This window comes from Ovis aries, chromosome 2, assembly GCF_016772045.2.
Source record: "Ovis aries strain OAR_USU_Benz2616 breed Rambouillet chromosome 2, ARS-UI_Ramb_v3.0, whole genome shotgun sequence".
NCBI classification, from domain to species: domain Eukaryota; kingdom Metazoa; phylum Chordata; class Mammalia; order Artiodactyla; family Bovidae; genus Ovis; species Ovis aries.
The window spans coordinates 231,876,676-231,896,272 of record NC_056055.1 but is presented as its reverse complement, the minus strand read 5'-3'; the positions used below and the strand labels follow the sequence as shown (position 1 = coordinate 231,896,272).

The following is a 19,597-nucleotide window of genomic DNA, read 5'->3' as shown; positions in this document are numbered from 1 at the left end:
TGGGTAGAGAAAAGGAAGACTGCTACCTCTACTGTGTGAGACTTACTGATACTTAGAAATATATTATGTCTTTTTTTTTTTTTTCTTTCTGGGATTGACATTTAAATACTTAACTACTTGAACATTATCACAAAGTTGTCAAGCTTTGAACTGATAAGATTTTCTTTTAACGTGATTTTAAAATTTTCAAGGAATATTTAAATTTTACTATGAAATGAATTAGAAATTGTGATTCATTTAAAAGATTACAGCAAACTTTAAAAAAAAAAATGAGAATGTAGAGAACCCGAATGACATAATTTATAAATATTATTCCATGGATAGTAAATTGTATTCCATGGATAGTAAATTGTATACCTGAAAACAATATTTTACTTTCCTTTCTAAAAAGTAACTATGAAGTGACTTGAGAATTTGCTCAATCTTACTCCTTTAAAAAAGAGTTGTTGTTCAGTTGCTAAGTCATAACTCTTTGTTTGGGACCTCATAAACTGAGCAAGCCAGGCTTCCCTGTCTTTCACTATTTCCTGGAGTTTGCTCAGACTGGTGTCCATTGAGTTGGTGATGCCATCCAATCATCTCATCCTCCTCCTTCCCTCAATCTTTGCCAGCCTCAGGGTCTTTTCCATTGAGTTGATTCTTCACATCAGGTGGCTAAACTATTAGAACTCTCATATCTGAAACTAGAAATGAAACAAAAACAAAAGCAGCTTTTGGAAACTATGATAAGAAACTCATGGGAGAAAGCAAAATATCAGTGTAAGAATATATAGGAAAAATAAAGACTAAATTGCAATATATAAAATTCTACAAGGTTCAGCTTGGGTACACTCAGAAAATACAACATATACCCTGGAAGGAAAAATCATCAAAGACTAAGATACATGAAAGCCTATAGGTTACTGTAGTTTTTTAGTAGTTGATCCAGTTAAATGTTGAGAGAATACTATTGTGTTATGGATTAGAACCTTAAAAAAGAAAATAATAGTGTGAACCTGAGAAATATTCACTGAGAAGCTAATGTCGTATCTTCTTTCAAGAATCCAGTATTGAGTTCTTCTTCAAAAATGAAAGAAAACAAAGACATTGAGACTAGAAACCTTAGGTCAACTCTTTGAAGAGATGATGGAACATACATGATACATTGAGAACTGTATGAAAAAAAAAAAAAAAAAGAACTGTATGGCATCCTGGTACATTTAGATGGAGTTGTCATATGAGGTGTTCGGTGACTTATTTCTAATTCCTTTGAGATCATGTTCAAAATGAAAGACTTGAAAAAAATTTTTTGAGCAAAATAAACAGCTTTAGTATTAATGAAACTTTGTTGCTCTCATTAGAATATGCTTTTTTATGTTATTTACATGAAGGGTGGCTGTTGGCCATGAATTACATAAGTTGAATCTATTAACCTTAATATTTCTCCTCTGAAACACCAGCTTTTCAAGGGTATATATTCATGCATGCTTCTTTTGCTTGTGTAAATCTCATGTGACCTTTGCCAGAGGTTAAAAAATCTTAACAACTGAAAAGTTTCTTCATATCCCTCAAACTTTCTCTTAAAACAGTGCAGCATCAGGATTTGAATTACTATAAATATAATCCAACCATGTATCAATGGTATAATTGTTATGAATGTATTTGGAATATTTTGTGGCAAATTCTTTATCTCTTTATCTAGGACTTGGTTTTGGTGTACTTTATACTAGTTAGTGATTTAAATTCATAGTAAATATCACCATTGATTTCATGTAAGCTTGTTAACTGTTTTTAGTGCTTTTAATGATTTTCTGTGTAAAATCAGTTTGAGAATTGACTCTGTCCGCTTCTGCATTTATTGTGCGAACCTGAATTATAATATACAAATCGGTGATCAGTATCATTGTAGGGATCACAAATTGCATTTTCTGTAAACCCTTTAAGCTATTATAGTTACATTGTCTATTAAAGGAGTGTTTAGATCTAAAGCCTAGATTTGTGTTTTGCGAAAATTGGACATATTTGAGTATCTTAATTGCTGAAAATTCATTATTGCTTAAGCAACTGTAATATTGCTATACGATATTAAGCAACTGGTTATAAAAAATCTTAACTCTTGGGTATTGAGGGGATTGGTTCTAAAAGGTAATTTCTTTGGCCAGATTATTTGATAGAATAATTGATTATAGAAATATTTGGGAAAAGGATAGGATCAATAATGAATTGGGAGGCTTTTTTTTTTTGGATGAAAAAATATTTCACTTTCAGTGTTGTATTTGCATCTCCTTTTCCTGATAGATTTCTGTTTTGGTTTTCCGCTGACAGGTCACATTTAGGGCAGGCAAAACATAAGGGATATAGCCCTCCTGAGAGTAGAAAATCTAATTCTAAGGCACCCAAAGTGCAGTCTAATACTACTTCTGAACTGTCAAGGGGACACCTTTCTAAAAGGTAAAACTTCACATTGCTTATCCATTTTTCAAGGCAGAGTTATTTGCATTTGAATCATTGCCTAATATTAAAACATAACAGATGATGCCAAAATGTTGTGATATGTGTTTTCGTCATTCTGTGGATGTAACTTTTAGGAGGAACGGTGTATCACCTCTGCAGTGATGTCAATGCAACATCCCCTAGGCAGTGCTTTTGTTCTCCTTGATCAGAGACCTGCAGGTTTCTCCCTTTGCCTGAGTTTCTCCTTTTGCTTGACAAACCATTACAGGCATCTGCAGTGCCATTTTAAAATCCATTTTTCTTGTTTTTTTGTTTTTTTTTTTAAATTGTCAGTGATTTAAGATCTAACTGATAGGAGTCTTTAGAAAAGAATATAACTGTAAATATTTGATACCACAGTAAAAAACTTTTTAACCTTCATTTTATATATGTGTATGTTAATGCTTATTTACTTTAAGCTGTTACAAAGAAGTTGCGCTTGTAAACAGTATCAAGATTTTAGTTTAAACTGGTTCTGAACTACCAAAAAAGCATCCTTTTTTTTGGTAATCCTAATTTTTGTGTTGTGATTAGGAGTATTGGTGTCAGTCATCTTTGGGCTAAAGAGTGAACCTGACCTTTTAATATTTTACCCTCTAAAGTATCTCCCTGTCCGCCCCTCCCCTTTATTTTTTTACAATGTTGAACCATTTGCAAGCCTGTGTTTGTTTAGTTACTGGACTTACCAGGGATACGTTACCACTTAAAAAAATCTTATTTCCATGGACTTGAGAAATTAATGTAAGTGTATTAGGACAGGTTTTATGATGACGGGCTGATACTAACTCTTTTCTTATCTAACCTCTTAGAAGCTGCAGTTCGTCATCTGTTGTCATAGTCCCACAACCAGAGGATCCAGACAGAGCCAATACTTCAGAAAAGCAGAAAACGGGGCAGGTGCCTAAGAAAGACAATTCTCGAGGAGTGAAACGCAGTGCTAGTCCAGACTACAACAGGACCAATTCTCCTAGCTCTGCCAAAAAACCCAAAGCACTTCAGCATACTGAATCTCCCTCGGAAACGAGTAAGCCACATAGTAAGTCAAAGAAGAGACACTTAGACCAGGAGCCACAACTGAAATCTGCACCATCTCCATCCACGAGCAAGGCTCATACCAGAAAGAGTGGGGCCGCTGCTGGTTCACGGAGTCAGAAAAGAAAGAGGACAGAGAGTTCTTGTATAAAGAGTGCTTCTGTGTCTGAAGCCACTGGTGCCGAAGAGAGATCTGCAAAACCTACCAAGCTGGCTTCAAAATCGGCCGCCTCAGCCAAAGCTGGGTGTAGCACCATCACCGACTCATCGTCTGCTGCCTCGACCTCCTCCTCGTCCTCTGCCGTTGCCTCGGCCTCTTCTGCCGTTCCGCCAGGTGCCAGGGTGAAACAAGGAAAAGACCAGAACAAGGCCAGGCGTTCCCGCTCAGCATCCAGTCCCAGCCCCAGAAGAAGCAGCAGGGAAAAGGAACAGAGTAAAACTGGTGGCTCTTCAAAATTTGATTGGGCTGCTCGCTTCAGCCCTAAAGTTAGCCTTCCTAAAACAAAACTGTCTCTTCCAGGGTCTTCTAAGTCAGAGGCATCCAAACCTGGACCTTCCGGATTACAGGCCAAATTAGCAAGTAAGTTTACTGGAAAGGTTTTTTAATTAAAGAAAATTTCCTTTGGTTCGTCAGGTTTTCAAGTTGGGCGCATCCAAGGCAGTTTTAGATTTATTACTGTACCTGTATCTGTACATAACAGTGTCTAATAATTGACTTACCACATTTGGTTTTATGGAGGTGGATAAGGAATGCTGCCGCCTTATTAGTAAATAGTCATATTTTAGTATCTTTATCTTTGCAGTGTTTGCTGCTTATTTTCTAATGTCAGAGTAGGGCAGCAAGTTAGTTTTTCTCCTTTAACCAGAAACATAACTCCTTGTTATGAGGTGGTTATGACCACAATTGGAGATCAGACATTCCTTTTTGGTATTTGTACATTGTTGATGTGTGGAAACTCTGAGCTACATTATTAGAATATAAATGTACCTTAGTTTTAAACCTCATTCATAGGTAATATTTTATGGCCTTAAAGGAGTTTAGTTTAAAAATGAATACCTCAATGTTACAAGGCACTGGGCTATGGCTCCTAGGTAAATGGGGGAGAATTTTGCCTTCTTGAACAGTATAGTAGAGTAGAAAAAACTAATAATGTTTGACAATAATACATCCAAGCAAAGAAACTAGATAAGAGAAAGGTATCTAGAGGCACTTTTCTTCTTTTTTTTTTTTTTTAAAAAAAGAAAAGATCAACTTCAGGAAGCCAGATGTTCATTTTATTAAAACTGATCAGAAATGATGGGAACCCTCTTCAGTTACGATTACTATAATGCTGAAGTGCCTTTTTTTTTTTTTTTTCCTATTTTGAGAAATCTAAAAGGCACAAATACAGAGAATAATACAGCACTTATCTGTGATTTTTAACGCATTTCATTTTTGTAATATTGAACCTGGAAGGTTGTTTTTGACCATCTTTTTCCTTTTGAGCCCTCTTGGAAAATTTCAGATCCATGTTTTCATATGTGTAGACCATTTTTTGGCTATTAGAAGATTTTATACTGTGTCTACTTCTATTGTTGTCAAAGTATCAGTCATATTGAATCAGTCTAACCTAGTGTTGAATCCACGCTGTTAGCTCTGTATAGTTGAATCCTGCAGTCAATAAACTATTAATTCAGTTGATTCAGTATTAGTGAAACTTTGGCCAAAATATTAGTAGACTATTATAAAATTTTATGTTTAATCTGTCTCATAGGGTTATTTGAAGGTAACCTCTTTGACTCTTAGGTCATAGAAACTGTTCTATTTGGTATTTTAAATATGCAGTGTGTGCGTGCATGCTTAGTTGCTCAAATTGTGTCCCACTTTGCAACCCCATGGACAGTAACCAGCCAGGCTCCTCTATCTTTGGGATTCTCCAGCCGAGAATACTGCACTGGGTTTCCTCCTCCAGGGAATCTTCCTGCAGTAGGGATTCCTGCATTTGCAGGCAGATTCTTTACCACTGAACTATTTGAATTTGAATTTAAATATTGGGTGAAGATTAGGATCTATATCTTAAAGTCAGAAGGAAATAAAAGGTTCAATAAAAAGGGACAGCAGTTTGTCCACTGGTCCTGACAAGGCTTTCTTGAGAATTGAAGTTATCTCCACCTTTATACCTCTTATGTCTGCTTTTTTTAAAATTATTTTTTACTTATTTTTATCTGCAGTGGATCCTCATTGCTGTGCACGGGTTGACTCTAGTTGCAGCAGGTTGGGGGGCTACTCTTCAGTTGCGGTGTGTGGTCTTGTCACTGCAGTGGCTTCTTTTGTTGCAGGGCACAGGCTCTAGGGCGTGTGGGCGCAGTAGTTTGGTGCAGGGGCTTAGTTGCTCTCAGAGGCATGTGGGATCCTCCTGGACCAAGGATCCAGCCCATGTCTTCTGCATTGGCAGGCAGATTCTCAGTCACTGGACCACAAAGGAAGTCCCTTCTGTCAGTGACTAACCAGCCAGATTCCCTTGGTTGTGCAGTCGCTCTCAAACAGAAAGCCCCAAGGTGCTGATGCTGCCACTGTGCCATGATGAAACCAAGCCCAGATATGCTGCTGTACTCACTGCACGTGATCACATCTGATGGAGTAGTGTTTAAAACTCACTTCCTAATTTTTTTTCTTATATTCACAAAATCTATGTGTGTTTTGTGGTCACTGATATCACTTTCCCATTTTTATTGCCACTATCCTGCGTCTAAGCTCTAATTATAGCCTAAGCTGTTGAAACAAGAGACGGGAACCAGCATTTGTTTCACATTTAAAAGTGCCTAGTATTTTACAAATGCAATCTCATTTAATTTTCAGAAAAATCGGTGCTTGTTAATAGTTACTAAGGAAATGTATTCCAGGGAGGTGAAATAACTTGCCAGAGTAACATATCTCCTAAGAGACAAGAGTTAGGATTTGAAGATAGGGGTATGTATGCCTATGAAACCTTTATTTCATTTGCTGTGTCACTTATTTTTCACTCATTGTTCTTTGTGTTTTGCTCTTGCAACCTGTTTGGATCATTAAGAGATGTTAATGATCCAAGTAGGATCTCCCAGAGGAGGTGAACTTTTATTTGATCCGTCTTTACTAGTATTGATTCATCTTTAGGGATGAATAATACTGGTTGACCCAGAGATTCATATTATAGCATTAACTGCATGTTTACTTCTTTACAAGTATTAAGTGAAAAATATTTCAAGATGAAATAATAGGAAATATTTAAAGTGCTTCCTAGGGCCTGACAACTTTATAGTACTTACGTACTATAAGCACTGTGCTATGTCTCTTCACATATAGATTCATTCATCAAATAACTATTGTGCCTATTTTACAATGAAAAGGTTACCAACTTTCTCAGACACCAGTTTATGCATATGGTACATAAACAACATGGATCATCTCATTTACCTGTGCTGTGTGACATGTAGTAATAGTCCCATCTTACAGACAAGGAGATTCAGGGTCAGTTCGATCAAGTTACCTGTCCAGGGTCACAGAACTACCAAGTGATAGAGCCAAGAGTCAAACCCAGGTCATGTGATTCCACAAGGTAGTTTAGGGTGAGATTAGGGTGCGGAGAACTGATAGATTGGATGAGCTAAATATAGACAGGCTTCCTGCAGTCATCGGGGCAGGGGGGTTTTAACATGATTAAATGGGTCTCTTCAAGAGAGTACTGCAAGAGGATTGGCAGTACTTGATAATTTTATTTAAGAATATAGAGGCAAGATGAGGTATCTTAGAGGAATCCCTGGATTTCAAGTAATGGTATTTTGAGGAGAGAGAGCTCTTAATATGGAGCTAAAAATCCTAGATTTGAATCCTAGTTCTGCCATTTTATCATCTGGTGTCTGAGAAAGTTGGTAAGCTTTTCATTATAAAATAGGCACAATAGTTATTTGATGAATGAATATATATGTGAAGAGACATAGCACAGCGCTTATAGTACGTAAGAATGCGTCACTAAATTTAGGGTGTATAACTGAAACTGAGTGACTTAAAGCATTCAAGAACATTGTGCTGAGAATTGCAGGATTGATACACATCCTAGCTATTGATTAATTGAAGGTGTGGCTACATTTAGATTTGGAAGACCAAAAAATAGTTTTGTGGCATTGGCAAATCATTGAACTGCGATTATGATAGCTACCTAATCCCTAGTCTTCTCAGAATGATAATATTCATTCTGATGAACCATAAATGAAAGAATGTAGGCGGAAACAACTTTGTGAAATTAAAGTGCCGTATAAATATGCAATGGTGAATTTTGAATTGTTGTGATAGATTTGAAGGGCATTTGTGTGCATTGGGAATTTGATTTTTTTTTAAAATTTAATATTAATCTGGAGGCAGAATTAGCTCCAGTGGTTACAGTCATTCAGTGGATGAGCAGCTCTGGTGAAAAATTTCTGTAAGTTAACTAAAAAATGGAGTGGATATTTTGTGAGTTAGAAGGCATTCCAGATTTGGTACATTATTGATTTTCTTCAACTTCTAAGAATCAATGAACCTGTTAATTTGAAGGTGATATGTTTCCTCAGGTATAGGCTTATTCTAAGATTTGGTTGGCTTCAGTAAAGCTTCCTGGTAAAGCAAATTGTTTCCAGGTTGTAGGAATAGCAGTACTTACCTGATGCTTTTGTGTAAAACCATTTGCCATGGCCAAATATTACTCAGGGAGATTCAGGATATGCTTTCACATCTTGAAAGCTGCAAGAATTCTTAAGGTAACGTCTCCTTAACCCATTATTTTATAAATATTTGACCACCTGTTACTTTGGAAGACAACAGTGTGCCATGGAACTCACTTTGGAAATGATGTGTTTAGTCAGATCACTTAGGCAGGAAGAGCTTTTCTGCTATGCTGCTTCGGCAACTGTTGAACAAGTTTTTGGGGAGGAACTAGGGCAGGCAGGAAAACTAGAGAAGCAGCTACTTTGTGATGGGCTTATGGAAGCCTGTGGCTTGTCAGCTGCAGCTGATCAGAATGGCCCTGGAACAGAGGTCACCTTGTGTTAACTGATAGAAGTCTTGAGAATACCCCGAGGAGGGAAGGTGTTGTATGACAGTTTTTAATCTGCATGAGGAAACTTTTCTTGCTGTGACTTGTTTAACCTTAGCAGTCTTACGTATTTTGTAGCATAAATGTAAAACCAGTGGGGCAGTGTAATGATAAAAATACTTTGTAAAGATATTCTTATAATATGCTGCTTAATCTGCCTACCTTTTCTTTAGGCTAATTTTTCAGTAATTTGACTAGTTCAAAGTATATACTGTCTTAATAGTAGAAGGTGATGGATAGCATAGACTTTGCTGTAAGGAACAGTTTGTGATCAAATCTGGGATTAATTATGGAATGTATTTATAGAAAAATTTAAAGTTATATTTTGAGTGCAATATCTGTTTATAGCTCTAGTTTCCTCTTCATTACTTAAAGTGGCCATCATGTGTACATTATTAGTAACATAGCCATAGTTACTAGCTTATTTTCATCTTGAATTTCATACTCTTCTGTGACTTGCATGCAGCCTGTAGCCATTATTAGAACTAGACAAGAACCAGGCAGATGTCAAATTCTGGGAAGGTAATTGTGCTAAGATTAGGACTCTTTCCATCAGTCTGAAACAGGGTACTTTGGGTCTCTAGCATGGAGAGAAGAAAGAAGAATGAGTTGAGCAGGACAGAAGAATTTATTGATAAAAATAAACTCTTGGTTTTATCTCGTTGGGTCTTATAGGGCCATACCTGCTGAGTTTGAAGAAAAATGAATTATCTTTTAGCCTGGTGAGGTAATGGGTGAGAAGATTAAAGGAAAAAGAATTGAGTATTAAGAGTTTTATATATTATAAGGCAAGTGTTGAAGTAATTTAGTAGTTCTAATAGTTCTAAAATGTAACCACATATTACCAACAGTGTTTTCTTAACATTTTTGAGGCTTTAAAAAATAAATTTAAAAAAAATAGTTGCCAGATATTAAAAAAAGGACTTTTAAATGGAAGCAAACATTATTGGCCTCTTTTAGGCTTGCATTCTTTTATACTCTGAATTTTAAACAACCCTGGTATGTATTTTTATGTACCAAGTCAGAATGAGGATTAATCAGCCAAATTGCTCTTTACTAAACTTACATATAAATCAAATGAAAAATGCTCTTTCGTATTCATGCCTCTGTATTCTGTAATACTTTGATACTTATGATAGTAAAATGTTTGTTACTAAAAATGAAAAATCCAGAAAAATACCAAAACATAACAAAGAAGAAAAAAAATCACTTAATCCCATCCCTAGGGACTCTCTTCCTGTGTGTATCTTGCTAACATTTTTGTCCTTCATATTAATCAGTACTTATTTTCAGTTTAAAGTCAAGCTATATAAAATTTATTATTAAAAGTAGTAGTCTTTCTGTCACATTGCCCTCCACGCAGCTGATCATTTTGTGTTTATTTGTGTATGTATTAATTACGTGCTCGCTGGTCTTTATCTGTTGGAATTTTTTCACTTTGAGCACTAGTGTGTGCCTTTTATGGGAAATTTACCCTGCCACTTCACCCACCAAATGCATGCAGTACATGCTTTCCATTTCCCCACTCACGATCGTTGCTCAGCTAACACTTGAGTCTGTAGGAACTTTTCTTTCTTAGGTTTGTTTTTACTGAATTTAATAATTATTTTGTTCTTTACCCTTTCTTGACCCCATCAGTCAACTCCAGACTGATTACTGATTGTCTACATCTGTTCTCAAGCTGTCTACATGATTTTGTTTCATTTTCCTGAAGTAATGAGACCTCTGGATGGCTGCCCTTTTTATTTTATTGCATTATTGGTTATTATAAGATATTGGATATTATTTCCCATGCTATATAGTAAATCTTTGTTGCTTATCTGTTTTATATTTAGTAGTTTATAGCTGCTAGTTCCATACTGCTAGTCTGTAATTTGCCACCCCCACACACCCTGTCCTCCCTTTAGGCTTCCCAGGTGGTGCAGTGGTAAAGAATCCAGCTGCCAGTGCAGGAGATGTGGGTTCAATCCCTGGTTCAGGAAGATGCCCTGGAGAAGGAAATGGCAACCCACTCCAGTATTCTTGTCTGGAAAATGCCATGGACAGAGGAGCCTGGTGGGCTGTGGGTCGCAAAGAGTCAGACACAACTGAGTGAGCACACAGGCGCTTTTGGTAACCACAGCTTTGTTTTCTGTTTCTGTGAGTCTGTTTCTTTTTTGTATATACATTCACTTTTGTTATTTTTTTACATCCTGCGTATATGTGATAGCATATTATATTTGTCCTTTTCTGTCTGACTTATGTCACTAAGCATCTTATTCTCTGGGTTCATCTATATACCTTCAGATGACATTAGTTCATTCTTTTTTATGGCTGAGTAACAGTAGTGTGTGTGTGTGTGTGTGTGTGTGTGTGTGTGTGTGTGTGTGTGTGTGTACGCATCGCATTTCCCTACTCTTGTCATTTATTGACAGGCATTTCAGTTGCTTCTGTGTCTTGGCTGTTGAAAACAGTCCTGCTCTGAGCATTGTCTTTTTTTTTTTTTTTTTAAATAGATACATGTCTTTCTGTCTATGTCTCTGTCTCCCATTCAGAATAAGTTTTCTTTTCTTGCAGAAACCTCTTATGTACTTTTTTGTGAGGTAGGTTTACTTTGCTTTTGACTTCATACTAGAAAGTTTATTAAAATTCTGGTAATTGCTGGCTGTCTCCTCATTAACAAGAGTAGGGAAACCAAGTATGTAACCTGTTAGCTCTGAGCACATAGATAAGATTTGACTGAGATTCACTATCTAATGAACTAATTGGGTGATCATCATTTTCAGATCTTTTTTCTTTGGTAAAATTCCACAGGGAAGATTCTTTCAGACTCCTGCTTGGAAGTGAAAACCTAACTGCCAGAATTCTGGGGCTTAGTGAGAGAAGATGCCTAGGAAAGAGGCCATATGTCATCCAGTTGGTCTATATATTCTTGATCACCTCCCCTTTCTCATTTTTGATTTGGTGCACCTGTTCGCAGCTGTGTACTTTAACCTAGAATTTCTGTATTTTGCACTTTCTGAAGAATAAAGATCTTAGGCATACCTGCCTCAGGAGAGTGACATTTACACAGCTGTGCAAGTGGGGGAGGGGATCTAGACTCTGACTGCTCATAAACAGCCTGTGAACCAGTCCTCAGTTTAAACTCTGCAGTTGTCCCAGAGGTATTTGGTACCATCAACTCCTGGACCTTTGTGGGATTCTGAGTGTCAGTCTAATTGGTAGTTTATCTCCGTTTTCTACCTTTAGTCTTCTTGTCTTTCCCGTGTATTTAGCACTGGAATTACTGCTTTTTCATCTTCTGAAATTGTCTTGTGTTGTGATAGTTGTCTCTGCCATTCTTCCCACCCTTGTGAATTTATGCCTCAGATCCTTTTAAAGCTATTTTAGTAGAGTTTCACTAGAGGACAGAAGCAAATGCATGTGTGGTCAAGTCTTTGTCTTTACCTAGAAAGCAGACATTTTTCTATGTATATGCATATATTTTTATTAAGAGTAGAAGCTCACTCCACATGACAGTGGGTGTTGCTTTTTGAGTGCCTGTTACAAACTGGCTTCATACTAGACAGTTGACTTACATTAAATTTCATTATCATGATGACACAGTGTCGTCGTTATCCATGTTTAGGAATGAAGAAACCAGAGTGCTTTATCTGCCTAACTGATTTTAACTGACATTTTTCCTTTTAAAAAATAAGCTATAAGTTATATCATTTTAATAGCATATGGATATAGCTCTTAGCCCATTTACAATGTTGTTGTAAACTTAAAAATTGATTGTAGCTCAGTAATGCATTATTTTCTTGTTAGGTCACTGGTTATTTTTCATTTAAATATTAATATTAATATATACTTTGAACTCCTTCCAGAAATATGAGTTTATATTCTCACTGTGTGCTGTGCTTAATCGCTCAGTTATGTCCGACTCTTTGCAACCCAATGGACTATAGCTCTTCTGTCCATGAGGATTCTCCAGGCAAGAATACTGGAGTTGGTTGCCATGCCCTCCTTCAGAGGATCTTCCCAACCCAGGGATTGAACCCAGGTCTCCCACATTGCAGACAGATTCTTTACCGTCTAAGCTACCAGGGAATCCCTATATTCTCACTGGCAGTGTAAAAATGCCAATTTGTTCACATCCTCATTAGCTAACATTGTGTTGCTGCACTTTTTATTACTGTACTGATGTTTATTTAACCGTTTCCTATTTTAACATTTAGTGCTTTTCCAGTTTCTATTTATTACAGTGGTTAGACGAGTATCCTTGCACGTTTCTAAGTTTTAATTTATGGTGTCAATGCCTGCAATTGCTATGCATTGACTAGGAAATAAAAATTTGGCTTAGAAAATTCCACTTGGATTTTAGCTCACTGTCATTCATCTGCACAACTTACCTTTTATTGTTTCTGAGTGATTTTTAAATAAACATCTATGATCCCTCATTATGTGGTCAATTTTTATGAATTTCTTTTAGAAAAGTAGCCACTGATAGCAATGTATGTACTTGAACATCAGTTCAGTTCAGTCACTCAGTCATGTCCAACTCTTTGAGACCCCATGGACTGCAGCATGCCAGGCTTCCCTGTCCATCACAACCCCTGGAGTCGATTAAACTCATGTCCGTTGCGTCAGTGATGCCATCCAGTCATCTCATCCTCTGTCGTCCCCTTCTCCCACCTTGAATCTTTCCCAGCATCAGAGTCTTTTCCAGTGAGTCAGTTCTTCGCATCAGGGGGCCAAAGTACTGGAGTTTCAGCTTCAGTCTCAGTCCTTCCAGTGAATATTCAGGACTCCAGTGAATATTCAGATCTCCTTCAGAATGGACTGGTTGGATCTCCTTGCAGTCCAAGGGACTCTCAAGAGTCTTCTCCAACGCTACAGTTCAAAAGCATCAATTTTTTGGCACTCAGCTTTCCTTATAGTCCAACTCTCAAATCCATACATGACTACTGGAAAAACCATCAAATGTCACACTTTCAAAATGTCATACTTCAGAAAAAAAGACCATTTTGGACTTTGTATAAGTCAGTTTTGGTTAGGAATACTTCTTTGAAAAAGGAAAAAAAAAAAGAGTAAGACGTCTATCTTTTAGAAAACAAATCAATTATTAAAAAAATACTGCTAGCTTAACCATTGTCCAGAGGAATAAAGATGATAGGAATATATTGTAGGAAGAAGTGCAGGCAGGGTTCCTTATACCAATACGTAGATGATCCTTGAACAATAAGGAGGTTAGTCTGCATGTAACTCATAGTTGGCTGTTCTTATCCACAGTTCCTCCACATTCCTTGGATTCAAATAACTGCAAACTGTTTTGTCCTATAGTTATTTAAAATTTATTGAACAGTATCCGAGTATAAGTGGACCGTGAATTGTTCAAAGGTCAAGAGCTTTGATACAAGATTTATACCTGACTTTATTATACAAAGACTTTGTGGATAAGAATATATTAATCTGACCCATAATAATTCTGGTTGCTGCTTAAAGTGGCATTGTAAAAATAAAGATAAGGTGCAGTTTTGCTGCATTACAGAGCCTGGGACAGAGAGGTGTATGTTGTATGTATTGTACACACAACAGTAGGTTGTTGGCTTACACCTTTCCATGTTTCCTCCTTTATGAAAATCCTCCATATTTGACCAGTAGAATGATCGGAAACACTTTTGTTCTACAAACATACTCTTTTTTTTTTTAATTGAAGGATACTTGCGTTACAGAATTTTGTGGTTTTCTGTCATACATCAAGAATCAGCCATAGGTACACCCATGTCCCCTCCCTCCTGGACCTCCCTCCCCACCCTTCAGCCTGTTGCAGAGCCCCTGTTTGAATTCCCAAGTCATACAGCAAATTCCCATTGGCTATCTGTTTTACACATGGTATTGTAAATTTCTTTGTACTCTTCTCCATATATCTCCCCTTCTCCCTCCTCCTCCCACCACGTCCATAGGTTTGTCTCTGTAACTGTTTCTCCATCGCTTCCTTGAAAATAAATTCATCAGTGCCATCTCTTCAGATTCCATATATATGTGTCAGAATACAATGTTTATATTTCTTTTTCTGACTTAATTGACTCTGTATAATGGGTTCTAGTTTTCGTCCACCTCATTAGAACAGATTCAAATGTGTTCCTTTTTATGGCTGAGTAGTATTCCATTGTATGTATGTACCATAGCTGCTTTATCCATTCATCTGTTGATGGACATCTAGGCTGCTTGAACATTGGGGTACATGTGTCTTTTTCACTTTGGATTTCCTCAGGGTATATGTCTAGGAGTGGGATTGCTGGGCTATATGTTGGTTTTATTCCTAGCTTTTTAACGAGTATCCATACTGTCTTCCATAGTGGCTGTATCAGTTTATATTCCCACCAGCAATGCAAGTCTGTTCCCTTTTCTCCACACCCTGTCCAGCACTTACTACTTGTAGACTTTATGATGATGGCCATTCTGACTGGTATGAGGTGATACCTCACTGTAGTTTTGATTTGCCTTTCTCTCATGATGAATGATGTTGAGCATCTTTTCATGTGCTTGTTAGCCATCTGTACGTCGTCTTTGGAGAAATGTCGCTTCCAGTCCCTTTCCCACTTTTTGATTGGGTTGTTTGCTTTTCTGGTATTGAGTTGTATAAGATTCTTGTGTATTTTGGAAATTAATTCTTTACCAGTTGTTGCCTTTGCTATTATTTTCTCCCATTCTGAGGGTTGTCTTTTCACCTTGTTTTCTACAAACATACTCTTTTTATACCGAGAGTTTTTGAGTTTTATAAGTGAACCAGTAAAGCAAAATTTTAACATCTTGTCACAAGTATACTGAAGATGTAGTACTCAGTTCTGCTTCAAAAATAAGCTTAGAATGGTGTTGAATTATGCACTTTTAAGCGAGTCAGTTAATATTTTTGTGTATGAAAAACAATTATTATAATAACTTTGTATCTGAAAGTGCTTTTGCAAATCTCCATAGCTTAACATTGTCAGTTTGCTGACTGGCCAAAAGAAGTTAAGCTGTACCTGAAGTTTCAGCTTCTTTTTCTCCAGAATTTATGACCTTTCTATGTTCTAAACACATTTTAGACTTTTGGAAGAATTTATATAGTTCTGTAACAAAGTTTAGAGAGCAGAATATTTGAGGTTCTCTCTCTCAGTTTATCAGGCTGGATGGAGTCATGCCAATTAGCCTGAGAGTCGTTTTACATTATGATATTATGACATCAGATAAATATTTTTCTGTTCACTCTTGTTTTGACTTTTCTTTGCCCTACTTCTGTGTAACTTAGTACAGTTCTTTTAAATTTTAACAGCAAGAATGGATAGACATTGTGACACGGCCATAGAAAAGGAATACCAGTTAGTTGTAAAAAGGATGGACCAATATGCACAACAGCATGAGGTCATCCAAAGCATATGATTCCATTTGTGAGAAACTCCAAAGCAGGCAATAGCAACAGAAAAGAATACCAGTGATTGCCAGAGATCTGAGGTGTGTGGAGGCGGGGGCAAGGGGATGGGGAATGTATTGCAGGGATCATAAGGGATTTTTTTAAAGTGAAGAAACGTTTGATATCTCAATTGCAGTGTTGGTTACACCAGTGACTATATTCGTCAAACTCATCGAACTGCATTTAAAATGAGTACATTTTATCATATGGAAATTACCTTTGAATGAAGTTTAAAAGAGAGTTTAAACACAGAAATCTAAAATAGGGCATGAGTAGTGAAAGCGTCCAAAAGTGTGCTATCACCATAAATTAGTAGTAAAGCAGTAGGCCATAATGTTAAATATTGAATGACACAGAATAGTTGTGAAAATTTGTGCTAGTGTCCATTACTATATATCATAGTATATATAAAGACACTTAGGTATTATATGAATTGAGACATTTTCAGTTCAGTGGCTCAGTCCTGTCTGACTCTTTGCGACCCCATGAACCGCAGCACACCAGGCCTCCCTGTCCATCACCAACTCCCAGAGTCCACCCAAACCCATGTCCATTGAATCGGTGATGCCATCCAACCATCTCATCTTCTGTCATCCCCTTTTCCTCCTGCCCTCAATCTTTCCCAGCATCAGAGTCTTTTCAGATGAGTCAGTTCTTCGCATCAGGTGGCCAAAGTACTGGAGTTTCAGCTTCAACATCAGTCCTTCCAGTGAACACCCAGGACTGATCTCCTTTAGGATGGACTGGTTGGATCTCCTTGCAGTCCAAGGGACTTTAAGAGTCTTCTCCAACACCCCACAGTTCAAAAGCATCAATTCTTTGGCGCTCAGCTTTCTTTATAGTCCAACTCTCACATCCATGCATGACTAGTGGAAAAACCATAGATTTGACTAGACGGACCTTTGTTGGCAAAGTAATGTCTCTGCTTTTTAATATGCTGTCTAGGTTGGTCATAACTTTCCTTCCAAGGAGTAAGCATCTTTTAATTTCATGGCCGTAATCACCATCTGCAGTGACAATAATTTACAGGTTTTTAAAAAGCTTTATAAGTGAAAGTGGCAAAAAGTGGAAAATGGCACATAGATGGGGAAACAATGGAAATAGTGACAGACTTTATTTTCTTGGCTCCAAAATCACTGCAGATTATGACTGCAGCCATGAAATTAAAAGATGCTTGCTCCTTGGCAAAAAAGCTATGACAAACCCAGACAGCATATTCAAAAGCCAAGACGTTGCTTTGCCTACAGAGGTCTATTTAGTCATAGCTATAGTTTTTCCAGTAGTAATGTTATGAATGTGAGAGTTGGACTGTAAGGAGGCTGAGTGCCAAACAATTGATGCTTTGAATTGTGATGTTGGAGAAGACTCTTGGGAGTCCCTTGGACAGCAGGGAGATTAAGCCAGTTAATCCTAAAGGAAATCAGTCCTAAATATTATTCACTGGAAAGATTGATGCTGCAGCTCCAATACTTTGGTCACCTAATGCAAAGAATTGACTCATTGGAAAAGACCCTGATGTTGGGAAGGATTGAAGGCAGGAGAAGGGGATGATAGAGGATGAGATGGTTGGATGGCATCACTGACTCAATGGACATGTGTTTGAGTAAGCTCTGGGAGTTGGTGAAGGACAGGGAAGCGTGGCGTGCTACAGTCCATGGGCTTGCAGAGAGTCAGACTTGACTGAGTGGCTGAGCTGAATTGATAAGTGAAAGTACCTTATTTTTTTTTAATTGCAGTTTTAATGTAATGTGCACTGATGATTTTTTCCCTCTAAATTGAACAGTGTTTTGTCTGTTCCAACTTCATTGCGTATTTCGGTTAGAGAGATAAGTGTAATATTTTCTGAAATACTTAATTTCTAAATTTTTAAATGTTAAAAAATGGTGACATTATTAGCTGAACATACGAAGCTTACTCCATTAGCTGTGCAGGACTTCCCAGGTGGCTTAGTGGTGAAGAATCTGCCGACCAAGGCAAGAGCCACAGGAGAGTCGAGTTCAGTCCTTAGGTCAGGAAGATCCCCTGGAGGAGGGAATGGCGACTAACTCCAGTGTTTTTGCGGGATACTCATCTCATGGACAGAGGAGCCTGGCGAGCTACAGTCCATGGGGTGGCAAAAAGTCAGAAATGACTGAGCAACTGAGCAATCATTCCCTCATAATCTGTCTGCAGACCATGTCCATCTTTCAGATTTCAATGAAAAAAAAATTATAACTTGAGAAGAAACAGGTGATCTGGAGAATTGTTATTGTACAGTTGGTCTCTGAGAAAGTTAACATCTGTTCAAGATGACCCCGAAGTTCTAATGAAATACAGTCTGTTGACTTCAGAGATCTTTCACTGCTGGGGTTCTGTGTTTAGGTAGAGCATACCACCCAGGATGTTGTCATGTCATGTATGGGCATAGGGTAACAACATAGTTTGAGGAGGCGGCAGTTGAAAATGCTCTGGTGGCTTCCCCGTTGTTCATAAGATAACAATAAACTTTACTTAGTTGCTATACCTTTTTAGAATCTGTTATCCTATAAAGATGTGAGATTCCAGATTATCATGTGAAGTGTGCTTGTTTAACTATCTCCCCCTAATTGTATAGTATTGTCTAAATTGGACATTCTGGTAGGCTTCAGTTCAAATGTGTATTCCTTGCAGACGGGGTGATGAAAGAAAACATTTTGTTCTTTTCTGGTCTTATTAATGAGCGTTATAGAAACTAGGTGCCATGGGGTACTGCAAAGATAATGTAGCAATAAAGTGCTAAATGAAATACTGAAAGTCTTGAAATATATAGTATATACAAAAATAAAAAAAAAATCTCTTTGCTTTCGTTAGTAGAGAAAAGCAGTGGAGGAGTAGAGGTGTGATGGAAACTTTTAAAAGAGGAGGATTCGAGGGATGAGGGACCATCACTCATGGTGTCGGAAAGCTCGAGTCAAGGTTAGGCCAGAGAGAGAAGACGTCTCCTTGGACAGCCGTGCGAGGCACTGTAGGAACCTCCCTGGTGTGGCCAGTGCAGTGAAGGCCGACTCTGCGAGCAGACCTAGAAGCTGCTGCGGAGCCCGTAGAGGGCGGCCGGAAGAATTTTGTCATTTTAAATTTAAGATGACTCCTTTAAACATGTCCCTCTTGCGTTTCACATTTGTAGGTTTACGAAAATCTACCAAGAAGCGCAGCGAATCCCCACCTGCCGAGCTCCCCAGTCTGAGGCGGAGCACACGCCAGAAGACCACGGGCTCCTGCGCTAGTGCCAGGTAATGATTTGGGCCTGTCGGTGTGAGATCAGTTCAGTGCCTGGGTCCAGCTTTCCCCAAAGACCTTCATTTTATGAGTGTTTAAAAAAATTGCATGAAAGTTTTCTTTTTGAAAATCGAGCAAAGAAATTGATTCTAAATAGAACTATTATTTCTGTGAATTCTTCCCCAATATTTAACTTAACTTTTTTTCCTTTTTTGCTAAGCTTTAATCATGCCTTTTTGGGGGCAACACCTTTATCTTCTACCTTTTCCTCTGTTGTTTTACATTATTTGCCCAGAGTTACTGCCAGCAGTTGGACATTTGGTTGTTTTTAGAGATCCTGTCTGCCAGAGAGCTC

The 19,597-nt window shown here is 37.7% G+C and overlaps 1 protein-coding gene across 50 annotated transcripts in view; it reads left to right on the top strand.

Annotated features, from left to right (window-relative positions):
- The window catches only part of TRIP12 (thyroid hormone receptor interactor 12), a 154,159-nt gene that overhangs the window by 61,695 nt on the left and 72,867 nt on the right, over nt 1-19,597 (top strand). For 16 of the 50 annotated variants that reach the window (XM_060410440.1, XM_060410433.1, XM_060410427.1 and 13 more), the window contains exons 3-6: nt 2,305-2,430; nt 3,282-3,937; nt 4,025-4,084; nt 19,151-19,256. In XM_060410440.1, the coding sequence (XP_060266423.1) occupies nt 2,305-2,430; nt 3,282-3,937; nt 4,025-4,084; nt 19,151-19,256 (948 nt within the window). Of the gene's footprint in view, nt 1-2,304; nt 2,431-3,281; nt 4,085-19,150; nt 19,257-19,597 lie in introns of all 50 variants that reach the window. The other 34 variants (XM_060410455.1, XM_060410452.1, XM_060410447.1 and 31 more) reach the window with 3 other exon arrangements.